This window comes from Bombina bombina, chromosome 3 (assembly GCF_027579735.1).
Source record: "Bombina bombina isolate aBomBom1 chromosome 3, aBomBom1.pri, whole genome shotgun sequence".
Taxonomy (NCBI): domain Eukaryota; kingdom Metazoa; phylum Chordata; class Amphibia; order Anura; family Bombinatoridae; genus Bombina; species Bombina bombina.
In genome coordinates this window covers 688,297,565-688,317,275 of record NC_069501.1, presented here as the reverse complement: position 1 = coordinate 688,317,275, position 19,711 = coordinate 688,297,565, and the positions used below count along the sequence as shown (strand labels likewise).

At 38.8% G+C, this 19,711-nt stretch overlaps 1 protein-coding gene across 1 annotated transcript in view; it reads left to right on the top strand.

Annotated features, from left to right (window-relative positions):
- Positions 1-19,711, top strand: part of GALNT17 (polypeptide N-acetylgalactosaminyltransferase 17) — an 820,722-nt gene that overhangs the window by 492,117 nt on the left and 308,894 nt on the right. The window contains exon 6 of the mRNA XM_053705420.1: positions 2,774-2,891. Coding sequence (XP_053561395.1) covers positions 2,774-2,891 — 118 coding nt within the window. The remainder of the gene's footprint in view (positions 1-2,773; positions 2,892-19,711) is intronic.

The window sequence follows — 19,711 nt, the reverse complement described above, 5'->3', positions numbered from 1 at the left end:
CGTTGGGACCGGCCAACGCTGCTTTTTAAGCCTAATGCCAGACTCGTAATCTAGCCGATAGTAATTTAAAGGGATATGGTATATGACAAGGTGTTTGACTTGGAAGGTCTAAAAAGTTTTTATATACCCGAGACAGCTTTAGACCTACAGAACTAAGCCTAGATGAGTAATAAATATTTGACATTCATATGTTCTTCACATTGGATTAAATGTTCCTTTTACTTATAAATATATTTTTTAAATATATATCTGTACCTATATATCTATATGAATATATACGGGTGTATATATATATATATATATATATATATATAAATACAAAGAACATTTTCTTCTAAGTACATTGAAATATAAAATACTTTTTGTATAATTCATATTAATATTCAATACAAATTATTTTTATTTTTTCAGGTATTTAAGTGGAAAGGGCTCTAAAAGTATATACACATATAAACACATAAATACACATGTATGCACATAAATACATATGTATATATACATACATACAAATATTTAGACATATACAGGGAGTGCAGAATTATTAGGCAAATGAGTATTTTGACCACATCATCCTCTTTATGCATGTTGTCTTACTCCAAGCTGTATAGGCTCGAAAGCCTACTACCAATTAAGCATATTAGGTGATGTGCATCTCTGTAATGAGAAGGGGTGTGGTCTAATGACATCAACACCCTATATCAGGTGTGCATAATTATTAGGCAACTTCCTTTCCTTTGGCAAAATGGGTCAAAAGAAGGACTTGACAGGCTCAGAAAAGTCAAAAATAGTGAGATATCTTGCAGAGGGATGCAGCACTCTTAAAATTGCAAAGCTTCTGAAGCGTGATCATCGAACAATCAAGCGTTTCATTCAAAATAGTCAACAGGGTCGCAAGAAGCGTGTGGAAAAACCAAGGCGCAAAATAACTGCCCATGAACTGAGAAAAGTCAAGCGTGCAGCTGCCAAGATGCCACTTGCCAGTTTGGCCATATTTCAGAGCTGCAACATCACTGGAGTGCCCAAAAGCACAAGGTGTGCAATACTCAGAGACATGGCCAAGGTAAGAAAGGCTGAAAGACGACCACCACTGAACAAGACACACAAGTTGAAACGTCAAGACTGGGCCAAGAAATATCTCAAGACTGATTTTTCTAAGGTTTTATGGACTGATGAAATGAGAGTGAGTCTTGATGGGCCAGATGGATGGGCCCGTGGCTGGATTGGTAAAGGGCAGAGAGCTCCAGTCCGACTCAGACGCCAGCAAGGTGGAGGTGGAGTACTGGTTTGGGCTGGTATCATCAAAGATGAGCTTGTGGGGCCTTTTCGGGTTGAGGATGGAGTCAAGCTTAACTCCCAGTCCTACTGCCAGTTTCTGGAAGACACCTTCTTCAAGCAGTGGTACAGGAAGAAGTCTGCATCCTTCAAGAAAAACATGATTTTCATGCAGGACAATGCTCCATCACACGCGTCCAAGTACTCCACAGCGTGGCTGGCAAGAAAGGGTATAAAAGAAGAAAATCTAATGACATGGCCTCCTTGTTCACCTGATCTGAACCCCATTGAGAACCTGTGGTCCATCATCAAATGTGAGATTTACAAGGAGGGAAAACAGTACACCTCTCTGAACAGTGTCTGGGAGGCTGTGGTTGCTGCTGCACGCAATGTTGATGGTGAACAGATCAAAACACTGACAGAATCCATGGATGGCAGGCTTTTGAGTGTCCTTGCAAAGAAAGGTGGCTATATTGGTCACTGATTTGTTTTTGTTTTGTTTTTGAATGTCAGAAATGTATATTTGTGAATGTTGAGATGTTATATTGGTTTCACTGGTAAAAATAAATAATTGAAATGGGTATATATTTGTTTTTTGTTAAGTTGCCTAATAATTATAAACAGTAATAGTCACCTGCACACACAGATATCCCCCTAAAATAGCTATAACTAAAAACAAACTAAAAACTACTTCCAAAACTATGCAGCTTTGATATTAATGAGTTTTTTGGGTTCATTGAGAACATGGTTGTTGTTCAATAATAAAATTAATCCTCAAAAATACAACTTGCCTAATAATTCTGCACTCCCTGTATGTGCATATATATATATATATATATATATATATATATATATATATATATATATATATGTATATGTAGTATATTATATTATAGCCCTTTACATTCAATCACCTTGTCATAGACCATATACCTTTTAACCCTTATAAAATGTTTTAATTAATATTTAAATGTATATTTTAATTAATATTTATATGTATAATTTATATGAATAATTGTATTATTGTATGTATAAGTGTAACCTTTTATTTTAATGTATTTGTTTTGTTTGGTGCAACTTTTTATTTAGCGCAAACACTTTATGCGAGGACTTCAGTAACGCTAACGCTAAGTGCAAATTTAGTTTACGCACGTGTGGCCAGTTTACCTAAACTTCTAATACGCGTGCACGTTAATGCAAGATTACAATTGCCTGCCACTTGTAATCTAGCTCTATATTTGTAATAAACATGTGAAAAAGATATGTTGAATGCTTCCATATCCTTTAAACATTTGTACATTTGTTTCCTTTCCTAGTATAAAGATTATGGTTATTGCTTTGGTTATAAATGTGGATGTAAATTTGACATAAACTATTAATATTGCTAGTATATATGTCAGTATATATCTAACAGGAGAACTGTATAATAATGAACTAGCACAATATAATGTGTAATATAACTGTGTACTTTACTTTTTTATTTACTTGTTGTTTTATACAGAACTCCTGCAATGATCGGCTGCTCTTTTGTGGTGAATAGACAATTCTTTGGGGACATTGGTCTGCTTGATCCGGGGATGGATGTGTATGGTGGGGAGAACATTGAGCTTGGTATTAAGGTTTGTGAAGTTGCTACTTTTCTTAAAATGCCCAAAACTAAGCAGTATTCCAGTATTCCCTAGCTTTGTTTATGTTATACTAAAATAGAAGTGAAATTATTTGTAGATTATTGCAACGTTTAAATATTAATGTATATAAATATATATATGTGTGTATATATAAAATATTTATGCTAATAAAAGGTTGAACATATTTGCTTAAAGTGAATGTCAATTTTGATGGTAAAGTGCCCAGTTTTTTAAAATTCAATTAAAAACAGGGGCACTTTAATTCATCAAAATTTATATTTCACTCCTGTAAAGCCATTTCTGACGTCAGAAATGATGGATAGGTCATCCTCCAATCACGGCTTCCCCCTGGAGGAATCAGTGTCTGATTCAATGCCATGATTGGAGGAGCCGGATTCCTCATTTCTCCAACATTGGTGTGTCCGGTCCACGGCATCATCCATTACTTGTGGGATATTCTCCTCCCCCACAGGGAAAGGCAAGGAGAGCACACAGCAAGAGCTGTCCATATAGTCCCTCCCAGGCTCCGCCCCCCCAGTCATTCTCCTTGCCGCTCTGAACAAGTAGCATCTCCTCGGGGATGGTGAGGAGTTTGTGGTGTTTAGTTGTAGTTTTTTATTCTTCTATCAAGAGTTTGTTATTTTAAAATAGTGCTGGTATGTACTATTTACTCTGAAACAGAAAGAGATGAAGAGTTCTGTTTAAAAGAGGATTATGATTTTAGCAGACAGTAACTAAAATCAGTTGCTGTTCCCACACAGGACTGTTGAGATGAGAGAACTTCCGTTGGGGGGAACAGTTTGCAGACTTTTCTGCTCAAGGTATGACTAGCCATTTTTCTAACAAGACTGTGTAATGCTGGAAGGCTGTCATTTTCCCTCATGGGGATTGGTAAGCCATTTTCTTAGTCTCAAACAGAATAAAGGGCTTATTATGGGCTATACACTGGTAGACACTCTTAAGGGCTAAATCGATTGCTTTATTTAAGTATTATATGCAGTTTGAAGTTGAATTTCACACTTTTATAACATTGGGGAACGTTTTTTAGCACCAGGCACTTGTTAAGACACCTTCCCAGTCAGGAAGGGCCTTTCTCTGTAGTAGGCAGAGCCTCATTTTCACGCCATTACTGTGCAGTTACTTTTGAGTACAGTACATGCAGCTGCATGTGTGTGGGTCTGGAATCCACTAAAAACGTTCCTAGAAGGCTTCATTTGATATCATATACCCCCTTGGGATTGGTGAAGTCGCAGCAAAGGCTGTAGCTGGGACTGTAAGGGGGTTAAAATTAAAAACGGCTCCGGTTTCCACATTTTAAGGGTTAACATCTTGAAAATTGGGGTGCAATACTTTGAATGCATTAAGACACTGTGGTGAAAATTTGGTAAATATTAGATAATTCCTTCATAGTTTTTCACATATTCAGTAATAAAGTGTGCCCTGTTTAACATTTAAAGAGACAGTAACAGTTTTGTTTTAAAACGGTTTTTGTACTTTATTAACCAGTTTAAGCCTGTTTAACATGTCTGTACCTTCAGATAGATCTTGTTCTGTATGTATGGTAGCCAATGTGGTTCCCCCTTCAAATATGTGTGATAATTGTGCCATAGCGTCCAAACAAAGTAAGGACAGTACTGTCACAAATTGTAAAGTTGCCCAGGATGATTCCTCAGATGAAGGAAGTAGACATAGTTCTACATCATCTCCTTCTGTGTCTATACCAGTTATGCCCGCGCAGGCGACCCCTAGTACTTCTAGCGCGCCAATGCTTGTTACTATGCAGCAATTGACGGCAGTAATGGATAACTCCATAGCTAATATTTTATCCAAAATGCCAGCATTTCAGAGAAAGCGCGATTGCTCTGTTTTAAACACTGTAGAGCAGGAGGGCGCTGATGATAATTTTTCTGTCATACCCTCACACCAATCTGAAGTGGCAGTGAGGGAGGGTTTGTCAGATGGGGAAATTTCTGATACAGGAAGAATTTCTCAGCAGGCAGAACCTGATGTTGTGACATTTAAATCAAAATTAGAGCATCTCCGCGCATTACTTAAGGAGGTGCTATCTACTCTGGATGATTGTGACAATCTGGTCAACCCAGAAAAATTGTGCAAGATGGACAAGTTCCTTGAGGTCCCGGTGCACCCTGATGCTTTTCCGATACCTAAACGGGTGGCGGACATAGTGAATAAGGAGTGGGAGAAGCCAGGCATACCTTTTGTCCCTCCTCCTATATTTAAGAAATTGTTCCCTATGGTCGACCCCAGGAAGGACACATGGCAAACAGTCCCTAAGGTCGAGGGGGCGGTTTCTACTCTAGCCAAGCGCACGACCATTCCTATTGAGGACAATTGTGCTTTCAAAGATCCTATGGATAAAAAATTGGAGGGTTTGCTTAAAAAGATTTTTGTACAGCAAGGTTACCTCCTTTAACCTATTTTGTGCATTATTCCTGTCACTACAGCGGCGTGGTTCTGGTTCGAGGAACTGGAAAAGTCGCTCAGTAGGGAGACTCCGTATGAGGAAGTCATGGACAGAATTCACGCACTTAAGTTAGCTAATTCCTTTATTTTAGACACCGCTTTGCAGTTAGCGAGGTTAGCGGCGAAAAATTCAGGGTTTACAATTGGGGCGCGTAGAGCGCTCTGGCTAAAGTCTTGGTCGGGGGATGTATCTTCCAAGACAAAATTGCTTAGTACCCCTTTCAAAGGTAAGACCCTTTTTGGGCCAGAATTGAAAGAGATTATTTCAGACATCACTGAGGGAAAGGGCCATGCCCTCCGACAAGATAAACCTTTCAAGGCTAAGAATAAGTCCAATTTTCGTTCCATTCGCAATTTCAGGAACGGACCGGCTTCCAACTCGGCAGCCTCTAGACAAGAGGGTAACGCTTCCCAGACTAAACCAGCTTGGAAATCAATGCAAGGCTGGAACAAGGGTAAACAGGCCAAGAAGCCTGCTGCTGCTACCAAAACAGCATGAAGGGGTAGCCCCCGATCCGGGACCGGATCTAGTAGGGGGCAGACGCTCTCTCTTTGCTCAGGCTTAGGCAAGAGATGTTCAGGATCCCTGGACACTAGAAATAGTCTCTCAGGGTTTTCTTCTGGAGTTCAAGGAACTACCCTCAAGGGGAAGGTTCCACATGTCTAACTTATCTTCAAACCAAATAAAGAGACAGGCATTCTTACATTGTGTAGAAGACCTGTTAAAGATGGGAGTGATACACCCAGTTCCAACTGTGGAACAAGGTCGGGGGTTTTACTCAAATCTGTTTGTAGTTCCCAAAAAAGAGGGAATTTTCAGACCAATTCTGGATTTAAAAATTCTAAACAAATTTCTCAGAGTTCCATCGTTCAAATGGAAACCATTCGAACAATTTTATCTACAATCCAGGAGGGTCAATTTATGACTACCGTGGATTTAAAGGATGCGTATCTACATATTCCTATCCACAAAGATCATCCAAGGATTTTCACAAAGGTGCTAGGGTCCCTTCTAGAGGTTCTAAGACCAAGGGGTATTGCAGTGGCACCTTATCTGGACGACATTCTAATCCAAACGTCGTCTCTTTCCAAAGCAAAGGCTCATACAGACATTGTTCTAGCCTTTCTCATATCTCACGGGTGGAAGGTGAACGTAGAAAAGAGTTCCCTGTCTCCGTCGACAAGAGTTCCCTTCTTGGGAACGATAATAGATTCTTTAAAAATGAAGATCTTCCTGACAAAAGTCAGAAAGTCAAAGCTTCTAAAGCTTGTCAAGTTCTTCACTCTATTCTGCAGCCTTCCATAGCTCAGTGCATGGTAGTAGTAGGGTTGATGGTTGCAGCAATGGACATAGTTCCTTTTGCTCAAATTCATCTAAGACCATTACAACTGTGCATGCTCAAGCAGTGGAATGGGGACTATACAGACTTGTCTCCAAAGATTCAAGTAGACCAGATGACCAGAGACTCACTCCGTTGGTGGTTGTCACAGGATCACCTGTCTCAGGGAATGAGTTTCCGCAGACCAGAGTGGGTCATTGTCACGACTGACGCCAGTCTATTAGGCTGGGGCGCGGTCTGGGATTCCCTGAAAGCTCAGGGTCTATGGTCTCGGGAAGAGTCTCTTCTCCCGATAAACATCCTGGAACTGAGAGCGATATTCAATGCTCTCCGGGCCTCAACTAGCGAAGGCCGGATTCATAAGATTCCAGTCAGACAACATGACGACTGTAGCTTACATCAACCATCAGGGAGGAACAAAGAGTTCCTTGGCGATGAGAGAGGTATCCAAGATCATCAAATGGGCGGAGGATCACTCCTGCCATCTATCTGCAATTCACATCCCAGGAGTAGACAACTGGGAGGCGGATTATCTGAGTCGTCAGACTTTCCATCCGGGGGAGTGGGAACTCCACCCGGAGGTTTTTGCCCAGTTGACTCAATTATGGGACATTCCAGACATGGATCTGATGGCGTCTCGTCAGAACTTCAAGGTTCCTTGCTACGGGTCCAGATCCAGGGATCCCAAGGCGACTCTAGTGGATGCATTAGTGACGCCTTGGTCGTTCAACCTAGCTTATGCATTTCCACCGTTCCCTCTCCTTCCCAGGCTTGTAGCCAGGATCAAACAGGAGAAGGCCTCAGTGATTCTGATAGCTCCTGCGTGGCCACGCAGGACTTGGTATGTAGACCTGGTGAATATGTCATCGGCTCCACCATGGAAGCTACCTTTGAGACAGGATCTTCTAGTGCAAGGTCCATTCGAACATCCAAATCTATTTTCTCTCCAGCTGACTGCTTGGAAATTGAACGCTTGATTTTATCCAAGCGCGGGTTTTCAGATTCAGTGATAGATACTCTGGTCCAAGCCAGAAAACCTGTGACTAGAAGGATTTACCATAAAATATGGAAAGGATATATCTGTTGGTGTGAATCCAAGGGATTCTCATGGATTAATATTCCCAGGATCCTCTCCTTTCTAACAAGAAGGTTTGGATAAGGGATTTTCAGCGAGTTCTCTAAAAGGACAGAGATCTGCTTTATGTGTCTTGTTACACAGACGACTGGCAGCTGTGCCAGATGTACAAGCTTTTGTACAGGCTTTGGTCAGAATCAAACCTGTTTACAGACCTTTGACTCCTCCCTGGAGTCTAAATTTAGTTTTTTCAGTTCTTCAAGGGGTTCCATTTGAACCCTTACATTCCATAGATATCAAGTTACTATCTTGGAAAGTTCTGTTTTTGGTTGCTATTTCTTCTGCTAGAAGAGTTTCTGAACTATCTGCTTTGCAGTGTGATCCACCCTATCTGGTGTTCCATTCAGATAAGGTTGTTTTGCGTACCAAGCCTGGTTTTCGTCCAAAAGTTGTTTCCAACAAGAATATTAACCAGGAAATAGTTGTCCCTTCTTTGTGTCCGAATCCAGTTTCAAAGAAGGAACATTTGTTACACCATTTAGATGTAGTCCGTGCTTTAAAGTTCTATTTAGAAGCAACAAAGGATTTCAGACAAAACTTCTTTTTTGTTTGTCGTTTATTCTGGTAAGAGGAGAGGACAAAAAGTTACTGCTACCTCTCTTTCTTTCTGGCTGAAAAGCATTATCCGATTGGCTTATGAGACTGCCGGACGGCAGCCTCCTGAACGAATCACAGCTCACTCTACTAGGGCTGTGGCTTCCACATGGGCCTTCAAGAACGAGGCTTCTGTTGATCAGATATGTGAGGCAGCAACTTGGTCTTCTCTGCACACTTTTGCCAAATTCTACAAATTTGATACTTTTTGCTTCTTCGGAGGCTATTTTTGGGAGAAAGGTTTTGCAAGCCGTGGTGCCTTCTGTTTAGGTAACCTGATTTGCTCCCTCCCTTCATCCGTGTCCTAAAGCTTTGGTATTGGTTCCCACAAGTAATGGATGACGCCGTGGACCGGACACACCAATGTTGGAGAAAACAGAATTTATGCTTACCTGATAAATTACTTTCTCCAACGGTGTGTCCGGTCCACGGCCCGCCCTGTTTTTTTAATCAGGTTTGAAAAATTTCTCTCTCTATACACTACAGTCACCACGGCACCCTATAGTTTCTCCTTTTTTTCTCCTAACCGTCGGTCGAATGACTGGGGGGGCGGAGCCTGGGAGGGACTATATGGACAGCTCTTGCTGTGTGCTCTCCTTGCCTTTCCCTGTGGGGGAGGAGAATATCCCACAAGTAATGGATGACGCCGTGGACCGGACACACCGTTGGAGAAAGTAATTTATCAGGTAAGCATAAATTCTGTTTTTAGACCCAGGAAGAGGCTTTGCGACGGGTGGAGGAAGCTGGAGCGGCTGTCAAGTTTAAAGGTAAGTGTTTTTTCACAACAGGAGTGAAATGTAAATTTTGATGAATTAAAGTGCCCCTGTTTTTAATCGAATTGTTAAAAACCGAGCACTTTAGCATCAAAATTGACTTTCACTTTAACTATTACAGTTATTTTGCTTTAAATGGACAAATAAATATTGACATACTCTACTGCATTCAAGCAGGTATTTTTTGCCTTACTGAAACTATGGGGCCTATTTATCAACGGTCTTGAGGACCTGATCCGACAGTGCGGATCAGGTCCGCAAGACCTCGCTGAATGCGGAGAGCAATACGCTCTCAGTATTCAGCATTGCATCAGCAGCTCAGAAGAGCTGCTGGTGTAACGCCGCCCCCTGCTGACTTGCGGCCAATGGGCCGCCAGCAGGGAGGTGTCAATCAACCCGATCGTACTCGATCGGGTTGATTTCCGGAGATTCCTGTCCGCCTGCTCAGAGCAGGCGGTCAGGGTTATGGAGCAGCGGTCTTTAGACTGCTGTTTCATAACTGCTGTTTCTGGCGAGTCTGAAGACTCGCCAGAAACACGGGCCCACAAGCTCCATTCGGAGCTTGATAAATGGGCCCCTATGCAACTATAGGGTTAATAATAATCTATTGACTGATTTGTGTGTGTGTGGGGGGGGGTTGTTTGGCACTTTTTGTTTTGAGTGATCACAATTTTCTAGATTTCAGGTGTTTTTCAGACCCCAAAACACTTAAAATAAAAAGGCCTAATTTTTTCATGGAGGCAAAATTTTTTTAAATCAAAATAAACCCAACATTTTTTCACACAAAAGAATATTTTAACATGCTTAACTAGGGCCTTTTCATGTAGATGATCACTTGTTTAAATGTTCTATTTCTTTAAAGCAGGAGATTTAGTTCAGTTCCTACTGCACAGATACTACATTTATTAAGAAATTTCTATCTAGGTAATAATTCATTTTAAAAATTTGATATTGAAATATCAACAGCTGGCCGTGATCTACTTAGGTTGAAGAAGCTGACAATATTTCCTTTCTTGGTGCTTCACGTTGCCAGACTTGTGGTATGTTTGAGTTTAGGAAACTAATCACTATTGTCTCATGTAAGCTCTGCTTATAACGCATCCAGTTGTTATGACAAAAAAATAATTTCACCTACAGTATCTAGGTATTATTATCTATCTACCTGGAATATAATTTATTTTTAGAAAGTCATTTTATGCAGTTAAACTCCACTTTATATTCTTTGATCATGTGTGGTGAGAAAGTAGGTCTGCAACTGTTAAATTAAAAGAAAATCCACAGAGATTCTACAGCTAATTGCTTCAATTGCACAGGTGAATGAAAATGACTTCAAATTAAAAGTAATATGCAAGATTTGCAGCTGTGTAGATTTAATCACGAGAGAACATCTGGGTTAATTTAGAAACTCCATGTATCTTAATCAGTACTATTAGATCCTTATTTTCCATTTAGCCAACTGCGCTATAACCACACACAGTTTAGACAGTTAAAAATGTATTATTAATAGAATTAATATATTTGATACTAAGTTGCTATATTAAATATATATTGAGATAGACAGGCAGGCACAGATAAATAGATATATAGATAATAGTAGAAAGTGAAAGTGAAAATGCAATTTATTAACAGTAAACCAATAATAAAGTGAAATATATGAATATCAAATAAGCAATAATAAAAAATATTTGTTGCTATAACAACCTTATACTGCAGTGTTTCTGTGATTGGAAACTTCTATGCTATTCATTAGAATATTCTAAATAATAAAGAAAAATATGTAAATACTTAAAATAATTTTCTTATAACCAAGAAATATAAAAATTAAAGTGAAGAGTTTGTCTAGTTGTAAAATATATACCAAAAATCATTATATATTAAAGCTTGCTATAGTCTGCTGTCACTGATAAAATTGCAAAATCCAACTCCTGACAGGTTTTTATCATAAATAGAAAAATGAAATTATGACCTAGAACCACAACCAAAAGAAAACAAAGTAGTTTAAATTTAGAAACATTTAATGATGATGAAATTTCAGCACCATTAAAAATAGATAGCTCTGAATAAGTTTAAGGGGTAGATTTACCAAGTCCATCTGAAACATAAGTTAAGAAGCAGTAGTCTGAGGTGGCGGACAGCAATCATACCGATCTGCAATGATAAATTCCGAAAGCGTATGCTGTTGGCTTTTAGCGGTGTTGGGCTACAGCAAATCATGTCCACAAGAGAGTTGATAAATCTACCCCTAAGCCTCAATCATCATAATACAGGAATATAGTTGGATAAGAATACATGGACATATATAATTAAATCATAATAATAAAATAATGCATGTGATTGTATGTGTTACATCATAATAAGAAATGTCTGTTCTGGGTTTTCTACCTAAGAATTTAAAAATTTTCATTACAACAAAATGTGTTTAGGGAAAAAAAATGATTATATTGATTTTCTTTAACAGATCATATTATTTGTTGAGATTGACATTTTTTTATATTAATGTTATCTTTTTTAAATTATTCTTTATTAGAAAGATGAAGGTAGTACTGTAACAATACATCAATGATACAATACAAATGTCCAAATGTTTTTATGCAAAAAGTCCCATAATAATCTCTTTAGCAAGAAACTTCAAAACCATTGTTTTTGACAAGTAGAATATAAGAAAGTTTGTATAATCTTTAAGTGTCAAGTGACCATATCCAAATCGTAGATATAGGGTTAGAGATATTGAATCATGTCCTCCCTGCATTGTTAAATGCCGATAGCATACGCTGTTGGCATTTAACATTGCACAAGCAGTTCTGGTGAACTGCTTGTGCAATGCCGCCCCTGCAGATTGGCCGCTAGCAGGGGTGTCAATCAACCCGATCTTATGAGATTGGGCGGATTGATGTCCGCAGTCTCAAATGCAGTGGACAAGTTAAGGAGCAGCAGTCTTAAGACCGCTGCTTCTTAACTCCTGTTTCCGGCGAGTCTGAAGGCTTGCGTGGAAACAGTTACATCGGGGCTGATATGGGGGTTGGTAAATCGGCCTCTTAGTCATCAAACCTTTTCATATTTTCAGTTAAATAACATTTAAACATATAAACATAACTTAAACATCTTTACTATATCGAATAGAAAAAAATGTGCATAATGTGTATTGCCCTCAGTGTGTGAAGTTGTTTAAAGTTTCACTTACAACTCCACATTGCACTTTAGATGGAATTAGTGGATGAATGTTTCAATGAGGTTGTGGGAATTGAGAGGAGAAATTTAGGTAGATAAAGTATGCGATCACTGCCTTCTTAGAGATGCCTCCAAGAATATTTCTGATTGCGAAAAAGGGGCTAGTAGTTCCTTTTGAATTACCAATTAAAAATGTTTTATCAAATTCACCCACTTGTTGAGGAAAGAGGCTCATCTACTTTTCAAGTCCACCCTTAGGTCTAGTTGTTCAATAACCATTTGCTGTCTAAGGGCATCTTTGAATCAAAGAAAGAAAGGGGATTAATGGTAGTTTTCATTAAAATAACAGTTCAAATTTAAAAAAAAAAAAGTTTTTCATTTTTCGAAGGCCAAAATTTTACTTTGCCATAAAGGACATTTTGACCCTTTATGCCCTGGAGACATAGCCGCAAAATTAAGGGGTCATGGTTAACAGTCACTTTGTTTTTTTGGGGGGTTTGGGACATGAGCATACAGATGTCAACATATGTTATCTTGTCAGAGTGACTAGCCATGGTGTGTACTGGTCTGTATCAATATGGCTGCAGAAATAGCTGCTTTTCTACGCACACAAATTACTACCACTATTTTTTGTATACTGGTTCTATATCAGCTACATGATATAGATCTAGACCTTTGTTGATATAAACAGACAGCAAAAAAAACAGTGTGTAATATCCACTTTGACTTGAGAAAATTCTGTATCTTATCATTGTCAGTAGCAAGCATTTAAGTAAAAACTGTGCCTCTTCCTTGAAAATTGGATAATGTTAGCTATTTCAATTTCCTTGCTTGATAGTGTTTTGTAAAATAATGTCTAAAAAACTTTCATTACATATTAACATTTTTATTATATTGTATTATTGTAGCAATTGAATAAAAACCTATAACATTGATTTCAAATGTTTATTAAAGCGTGTCAGTTATTGCTAAAAAAAAAAAGTATATCCAATATCCACAAGACTTAATGCAATAGCAATATGTTTATAAAACCTAGAATAAGATATATGTTACATAAACATACACGCTTTAATTGATATTTAAATGTGTAAGGGAAAGATAATGTCAATCATTGCATTAAAAGCAAGGCAGATTAAAACAGATTTTCTTTTCCTTCCACGTACGTTAAATGTGTGGAATGACCCAGCATCATCAACTCCATCAATTCAATAGTTTGCTTGGGAAACTATTATTTTGTTGTACTTGTTATACACAATATGCTGATGTATGTTGGAATAATTCTTAACCTCTTTTTTTATTTAAATTTTTGTGTTTTATGTGATGAGCTACATTTTTTGCGTGAAAATGCCTGCATTGAAACAATCCTTAAAACAGATTACTTTAGTGTCCTTATTTTTTTAATCTATAAATGACTGTATAAAATAAAAACGTATTGGTATTATGACAGTGTCTAACCAGATATACTGTAAATATTATATCATATGAGATACCTCTGCATTATTTTGATATATATACTATTCCTTTTAGTTCTAATTAATGTTCATCTTACGGTATATTATTATATTATTCACCCTCTTTTATTACTTCCTCAGCTTCATCTTCTGACCATACTTTCTCCTCTGTACCCCCATTTCCCAGGTCTTCATAGGCAACCTATTATTTTATTTAGACAATGATATGCTCTACTTGCATTAAGTTGCTTCATATTGTAGCTTCTGCTCTCTTCCCACAGTTTCATTCACTAATTCTCTCCTACCTATCTCCCTGTTTGATCTTGTCCTTTGTCCAATTCCCCAATATAGGCCTAGATTATAAATGGAGAGCAAAATTGTGTGTTATTTGTGCTCCACTCACTAATACTAGCGCACGCAAATGTGTGCTGGTGTTACATGTTAAGTGCAATGCTTAATAAATATATACATATAAATTTATATGTTTATAGGTGAATATACACATATTAACACATAAATACATATGTACGTATATAATCATATACATATATATTAACAGTATAAACACAGTCCCCATAGAGAGCAATGAAAAGGCACCCCCCCACTTTAACCCTTTGTAACTGCTTTATTTTATTTTTAAATAAAAATGCTAATATTTTTAATTTTATAAAAGGAAATGTACACTTTATTTTGGGGGCAATTGGGACACATTTATTTAATTAACTAGAGTTCTGAACTAATTATGCTTAGCACATAGTGCTCCTGTGAGCTTGTGGAAGCATTATACAGCCACTTGTAATGGCTGGTTGTTTAATGTGCGCCCATAAACGGCAAATTTGCCCATTTACGGGTGAATGTTAAATTAGCTCACCACTTGTAATCTAGCCCATAATGTTGCCAATACCAATAGCAGTACTTCCAGCAAGCAATAGTAGGTATAACAGCAGAAGAGAAGATGCAACCAAGCCCATCATTAGTTGTACAGATTATATAAGATCACTTAAGTAAATGCCAAAGAAGGTAACTAAGATGAGGTACTGCAAAGCCAAGAAGCAAAAATAAAATTGTAGATTGCTTAGAGTACATTCTAGCCAAAAAACCATAGTAATGCATAGGTATTTAGGCAGCAAAAGGCTAAATTCTAACAATTTCAAGTAGATACAGTCTAGTAGACACAATGGGCCATAAAGAGATATTTAGGTAGCAAAAAATGAAACTGTAGCAATTTCCAGTAGGTACAGTCTGGTAAATGAGCAGGGTTGTATACAAATATTTATGCAGCAAGTAACGATAAAGAAGGTTCTGAAAACAATAAGTCCTGAGCAAGCAGGGTTATACTAGTATAGTCAGGCAAAGGTAGAGTCAGGATCCAAAGACAGGTCAAAAGGCAGCATTTGGATAATATACACTGAAGTCAGAAGAACGGATAATTATACACAGAGCAAAGACAGACTTCAGGAAGTGCAGATTCATATATATTGGATTTCCTCTGGAATCATGGTGAGCCAATATTATTTCAATTTAACTGTAATAAATAAAAAATGTGTGGAGCAGGTCTAGGTAAAGTCTAAGTACTATGTGAACATAACATAATGTAAGCAATAACAAATAGCAAAACAGTGTTTGATCATGGTAGCCATATAATATTACCAGGAATTGCATTTTTCTGTGGTTTTTATTGCTCATATAAAACTAGTAGCAATGGTGATTTTATAAGATCTGTAGCAACTGCCTAGCTTTTATATCCAAAGGGTTCATGCTAGGTCCTATGCGCCACACAAATCTCTTTTAGAATTGTTACATGAGTGAGTATATTAATATTTATGGCTTTATTTATCAAGCTGCAGATGCAATATTTAATTCTTTCGGTACGGCTTGCATGAGTGAGCCGGCAGATGTTAGTTAAGAAGCAGAAGTCATCAAACTGCCATTTCCTAGCCTAAGCATAAGCTCTGAGCTGGTGGAATGCAGAAGTGATTGACTGTCCCTTCTCGCACAAGATTTGGTGCGTGTGAGCAGAGATCAGTGTTGCACATGCAGCTGTTAAATACAGGAGCTTATTGCTGTCTGCTGGCCACAATGCTGCACAGAAAGATTTGCTTGTTGTTAAAAATCAGTGATCAAAATGTATGAAGATGCCTCATTTACTGATTGACATTCATCCCAAACCTACATATGGCTAGAGGGGGTATAGACTATCCAATTTTTATGTAAAAGTTTCCCAATACTAGAATTACCTCTAAAGTGTCTTAAGATACAGGGTTTGAAGATTAATATACTTCACATGAAACTCTTTTGAATTAAAAGGGCCTTAGACTTCCCTCACTGTAATTATATGTTGATGAGGGAACTTTTCCCTATATCATGACCGTTTTTACTGTATCAATTGTTTCATAAATTCTGAATGTTATATACAAAAGTTGGTTTGTCACCATTCTTGGTGCATAAATAAGTACACAGCTTAACAAAGAAACAAAATCTAATTGTGTCAGATTTTAAATGGATATCTATACTATAATTGTGTTTGTAACGCGTCTGTCGCCAGTTGAGCACGCATCCTCAAAGGAATGTTAGCAGTGTGAGGCAGCCAAAAGCCACCTGGATGCAGCGTAGGCAAATGAAGCATTAAGAAAAAAAAAAAAAACACACAACCGCCCGCACATAATAACAAAAAAACCTAACCACCCGCACAAAATAATAAAAAAACCTAATCGCCCGAATGAAGTATAACACAAAAAAAATAACCGCCAGTATGAAGTATTAACAAAAAAAACCTAAGCGCCCGCAAGAAATATTAACAAACACCTAAACCGCCAACCCCCACATCGCAATAAACCTAATTAACCTATTAACCCCTAAACCGCCAAACCCCCACATTGCAATAAACCTAATTAACCTATTAACCCCTAAACCGCCAAACCCCCACATTGCAATAAACCTAATTAACCTATTAACCCCTAAACCGCCAAACCCCCACATTGCAATAAACCTAATTAACCTATTAACCCCTAAACCACCAACCCCCCACATCGCAAAAAACCTAATTAACCTATTAACCCCTAAACCGCCAAACCCCCACATTGCAATAAACCTAATTAACCTATTAACTCCTAAACCACCAACCCCCCCACAATGCAAATAACTTATTTAATTACTAAGCCCCCTAACTTAACAACCCCCTTTAAAATAAAAAATCCTAACATTAATTTAAAAATAAAACCTAACATTAAATTACAAAAAATACTCTAAAATTACAGAAAAAATAAACAAAATTATCAAAAATTAAAAAATAAACCTAATCTAATACCCCTATGAAATAAAAAGCCCACCCAAATAAAAACAGCCCCTAATCTAGACTAAACTACCAATAGCCCTGAAAAGGGCCTTTTGTAGGGCATTGCCCTAAGTTAAACAGCTCTTTTACATGTAAAAAATACTAAGTCCCCCCTAACAGTAACCCCCCTTACCAAACCCTCCAAAATAATAAAACCTGATACTAAAAAAAACCTAGTTTGAGGAATTGAGAGGGCGCTAAAAGCTAAGTTTCCCACCACACTTAGTCAAATATTGACATAGACACAACAATATTTTGAGTTGATAACTTTACTTCACAAAAAATTAAAGTCAAATATTGACATAGACACAACAATATTTTGAGTTGATAACTTTACTTTACAAAAAATTAAAGTGCAATAGTATAACAATTCAATATATAAGAAATGATGAAAGGGACGTCTCCCTTTCATCAATTCTTATATATTGAATTGTTATACAATTGCACTTTAATTTTTTGTGAACTAAAGTTATCAACTCAAAATATTGTTGTGTCTATGTCAATATTTGACTAAGTGTGGTGGGAAACTTAGCTTTTAGCGCCCTCTCAATTCCTCAAACTTTGTTTTAATTGTGACAGTCCTGGGGTGACTGTTTTAGAGTGGCCTAGTTTTTCCTTCAGTAATTAGCGCTATATTTTCGTTTTTACTAAAAAAAAACTAAACTACTCATTGCCCCTAAAGGAGCATTGTATGGACATTGCTAACTTAAAAGGTCATTCAGCTATTTTACTTCCCTTAAAAGGGCAATCAGCTCTTTTACAGCCCAAAAAAACCTTATCTAAAAAAAATACCCCAAAAAATAAAAAAAAAGTCTGGCGGTTCCATCATCTTCTATCTTCATCCAGAGAGAAGACGGGTCAGGTGGGCGTGGCTGGGGCATGGTCAGGCAGAGCGGCTGTGATGAAGGGGCATAGCTGGTGGAAGTAGTGTGAGACATGGCTGGGCAGGAATGGGTCGGGTGGGCATGGTCCGGTGGGAGTATCCTGAGAGAGCGCACAAGAGAGGGAGAGCGCAAAAGAGGGTGGAGAGAGAGCAAAAGAGGTGGGGAGAGAGAGCAAAAGAGAGGGGAGAGAGAGCAAAAGAGAGGGGAGAGAGAGCAAAAGAGAGGGAGGAGAGAGTGCAAAGGAGGGGAGAGCAAAAATAGGGTGAGAGAGAGAGCAAAAAGGGGGGAGAGAGAGAGCAAAAGAGAGGGGAGGGAGAGCAAAAGAGGGGATGAGAGACAGAGCAAAAGAGAGGGGAGAGAGCAAAAGAGAGGGGAGAGAAAGCAAAAAAGGGTGGGGAGAGCAAAAGAGAGGAGAGAGAGAGCAAAAGAGAGGAGAGAGAGAGCAAAAGAGAGGGGAGAGCGAGCAAAAGAGAGGGGGGAGAGCAAAAGAGAGGGGAGAGAGAGAGAAAGCAAAAGAGAGGAGGGAGAGAGAGCAAGAGAGAGGGGGAGAGAGAGCAAAAGAGGTGGAGAGAGAGGGGAGAGAAAGAGAGCAAAAGAGAAGGGGAGAGGGCGAGAGAGCAAAAGAGAGGGGGAGAGAGAGAGAGCAAAAGAGAGGGGGGAGAGAGAGAGAGCAAAAGAGAGGGGAAAGAAAGAAAAAGAGAGGAGAGAGAGAGCAACAGAAAGGGGAGAGAGAGCAAAATAGCGGGGGAGAGCAAAAGAGAGGGGAAAGGGAGCAAAAGAGAGGGGGAAGAGAGCAAAAGAGAGGAGGAGAGAGAGAAAAAGAGAGGGGAAGAGGGAGAGAGAGGGGAGAGAGAAAGAGAGCAAGAGAGAGGGAGGAGAGAGAGAGCAAGAGAAGTGGGAGAGAGAGAGCAAAAGTGAGGGGGAGAGAGAGAGAGCAAAAGAGAGGGGGAGAGAGAGAGAGCAAAAGAGAGGGGGAGAGAGAGCAAAAATAGGGGGAAGAGAGAGAGAGCGCAAAAGAGAGGGGGAAGAGAGAGAGCAAAAGAGAGTCGGGAGAGAGAGAGAGAGCAAAAGAGAGGGGGAAGAGAGAGAGAGCAAAAGAGAGGGGAGAGAGAGAGCAAAAGAGAGGGGGAGAGAGAGAGAGAGCGAAAGAGAGGGAGGAGGGAGAGAGCTTAAAGAGAGGGAGGAGAAAGAGAGCAAAAGAGAGGGGGAGAGAGAGAGCAAAAGAGAAGGGGAGAGAGCTTAAAAGAAAGGGGGAAGAGAGAGCAAAAGAGAGGGAGGAGAGAGAGCAAAATAGAGGGGGAGAAAGAGCAAGAGAGGGGGAGAGAGAGCAAAAGAGAAGGAAAGGGAGAGAGAGCAAAACTGAGCGGGAGAAAGCGCAAATGAGAGGGGGAGAGAGAGCGCATAACAGAGGGGGGGGTAGAGAGAGCACATAAGAGGTGTGGGACCGCTGTACTACAAAAAATGCCCGGTGTACATGGGCTTTAGGACTAGTTACATAATAAAAAGACAAGGATTTAACACCTACGCTGAATGAATTTCAAATAAGCAGTAGATTTTTTTACTGACAAATGTATTTAGTCTCTCATTTTCCGGCCCCACTGCATTATGTGACAGGCATCAGCCAATCACAGACTAGTATACGTATACC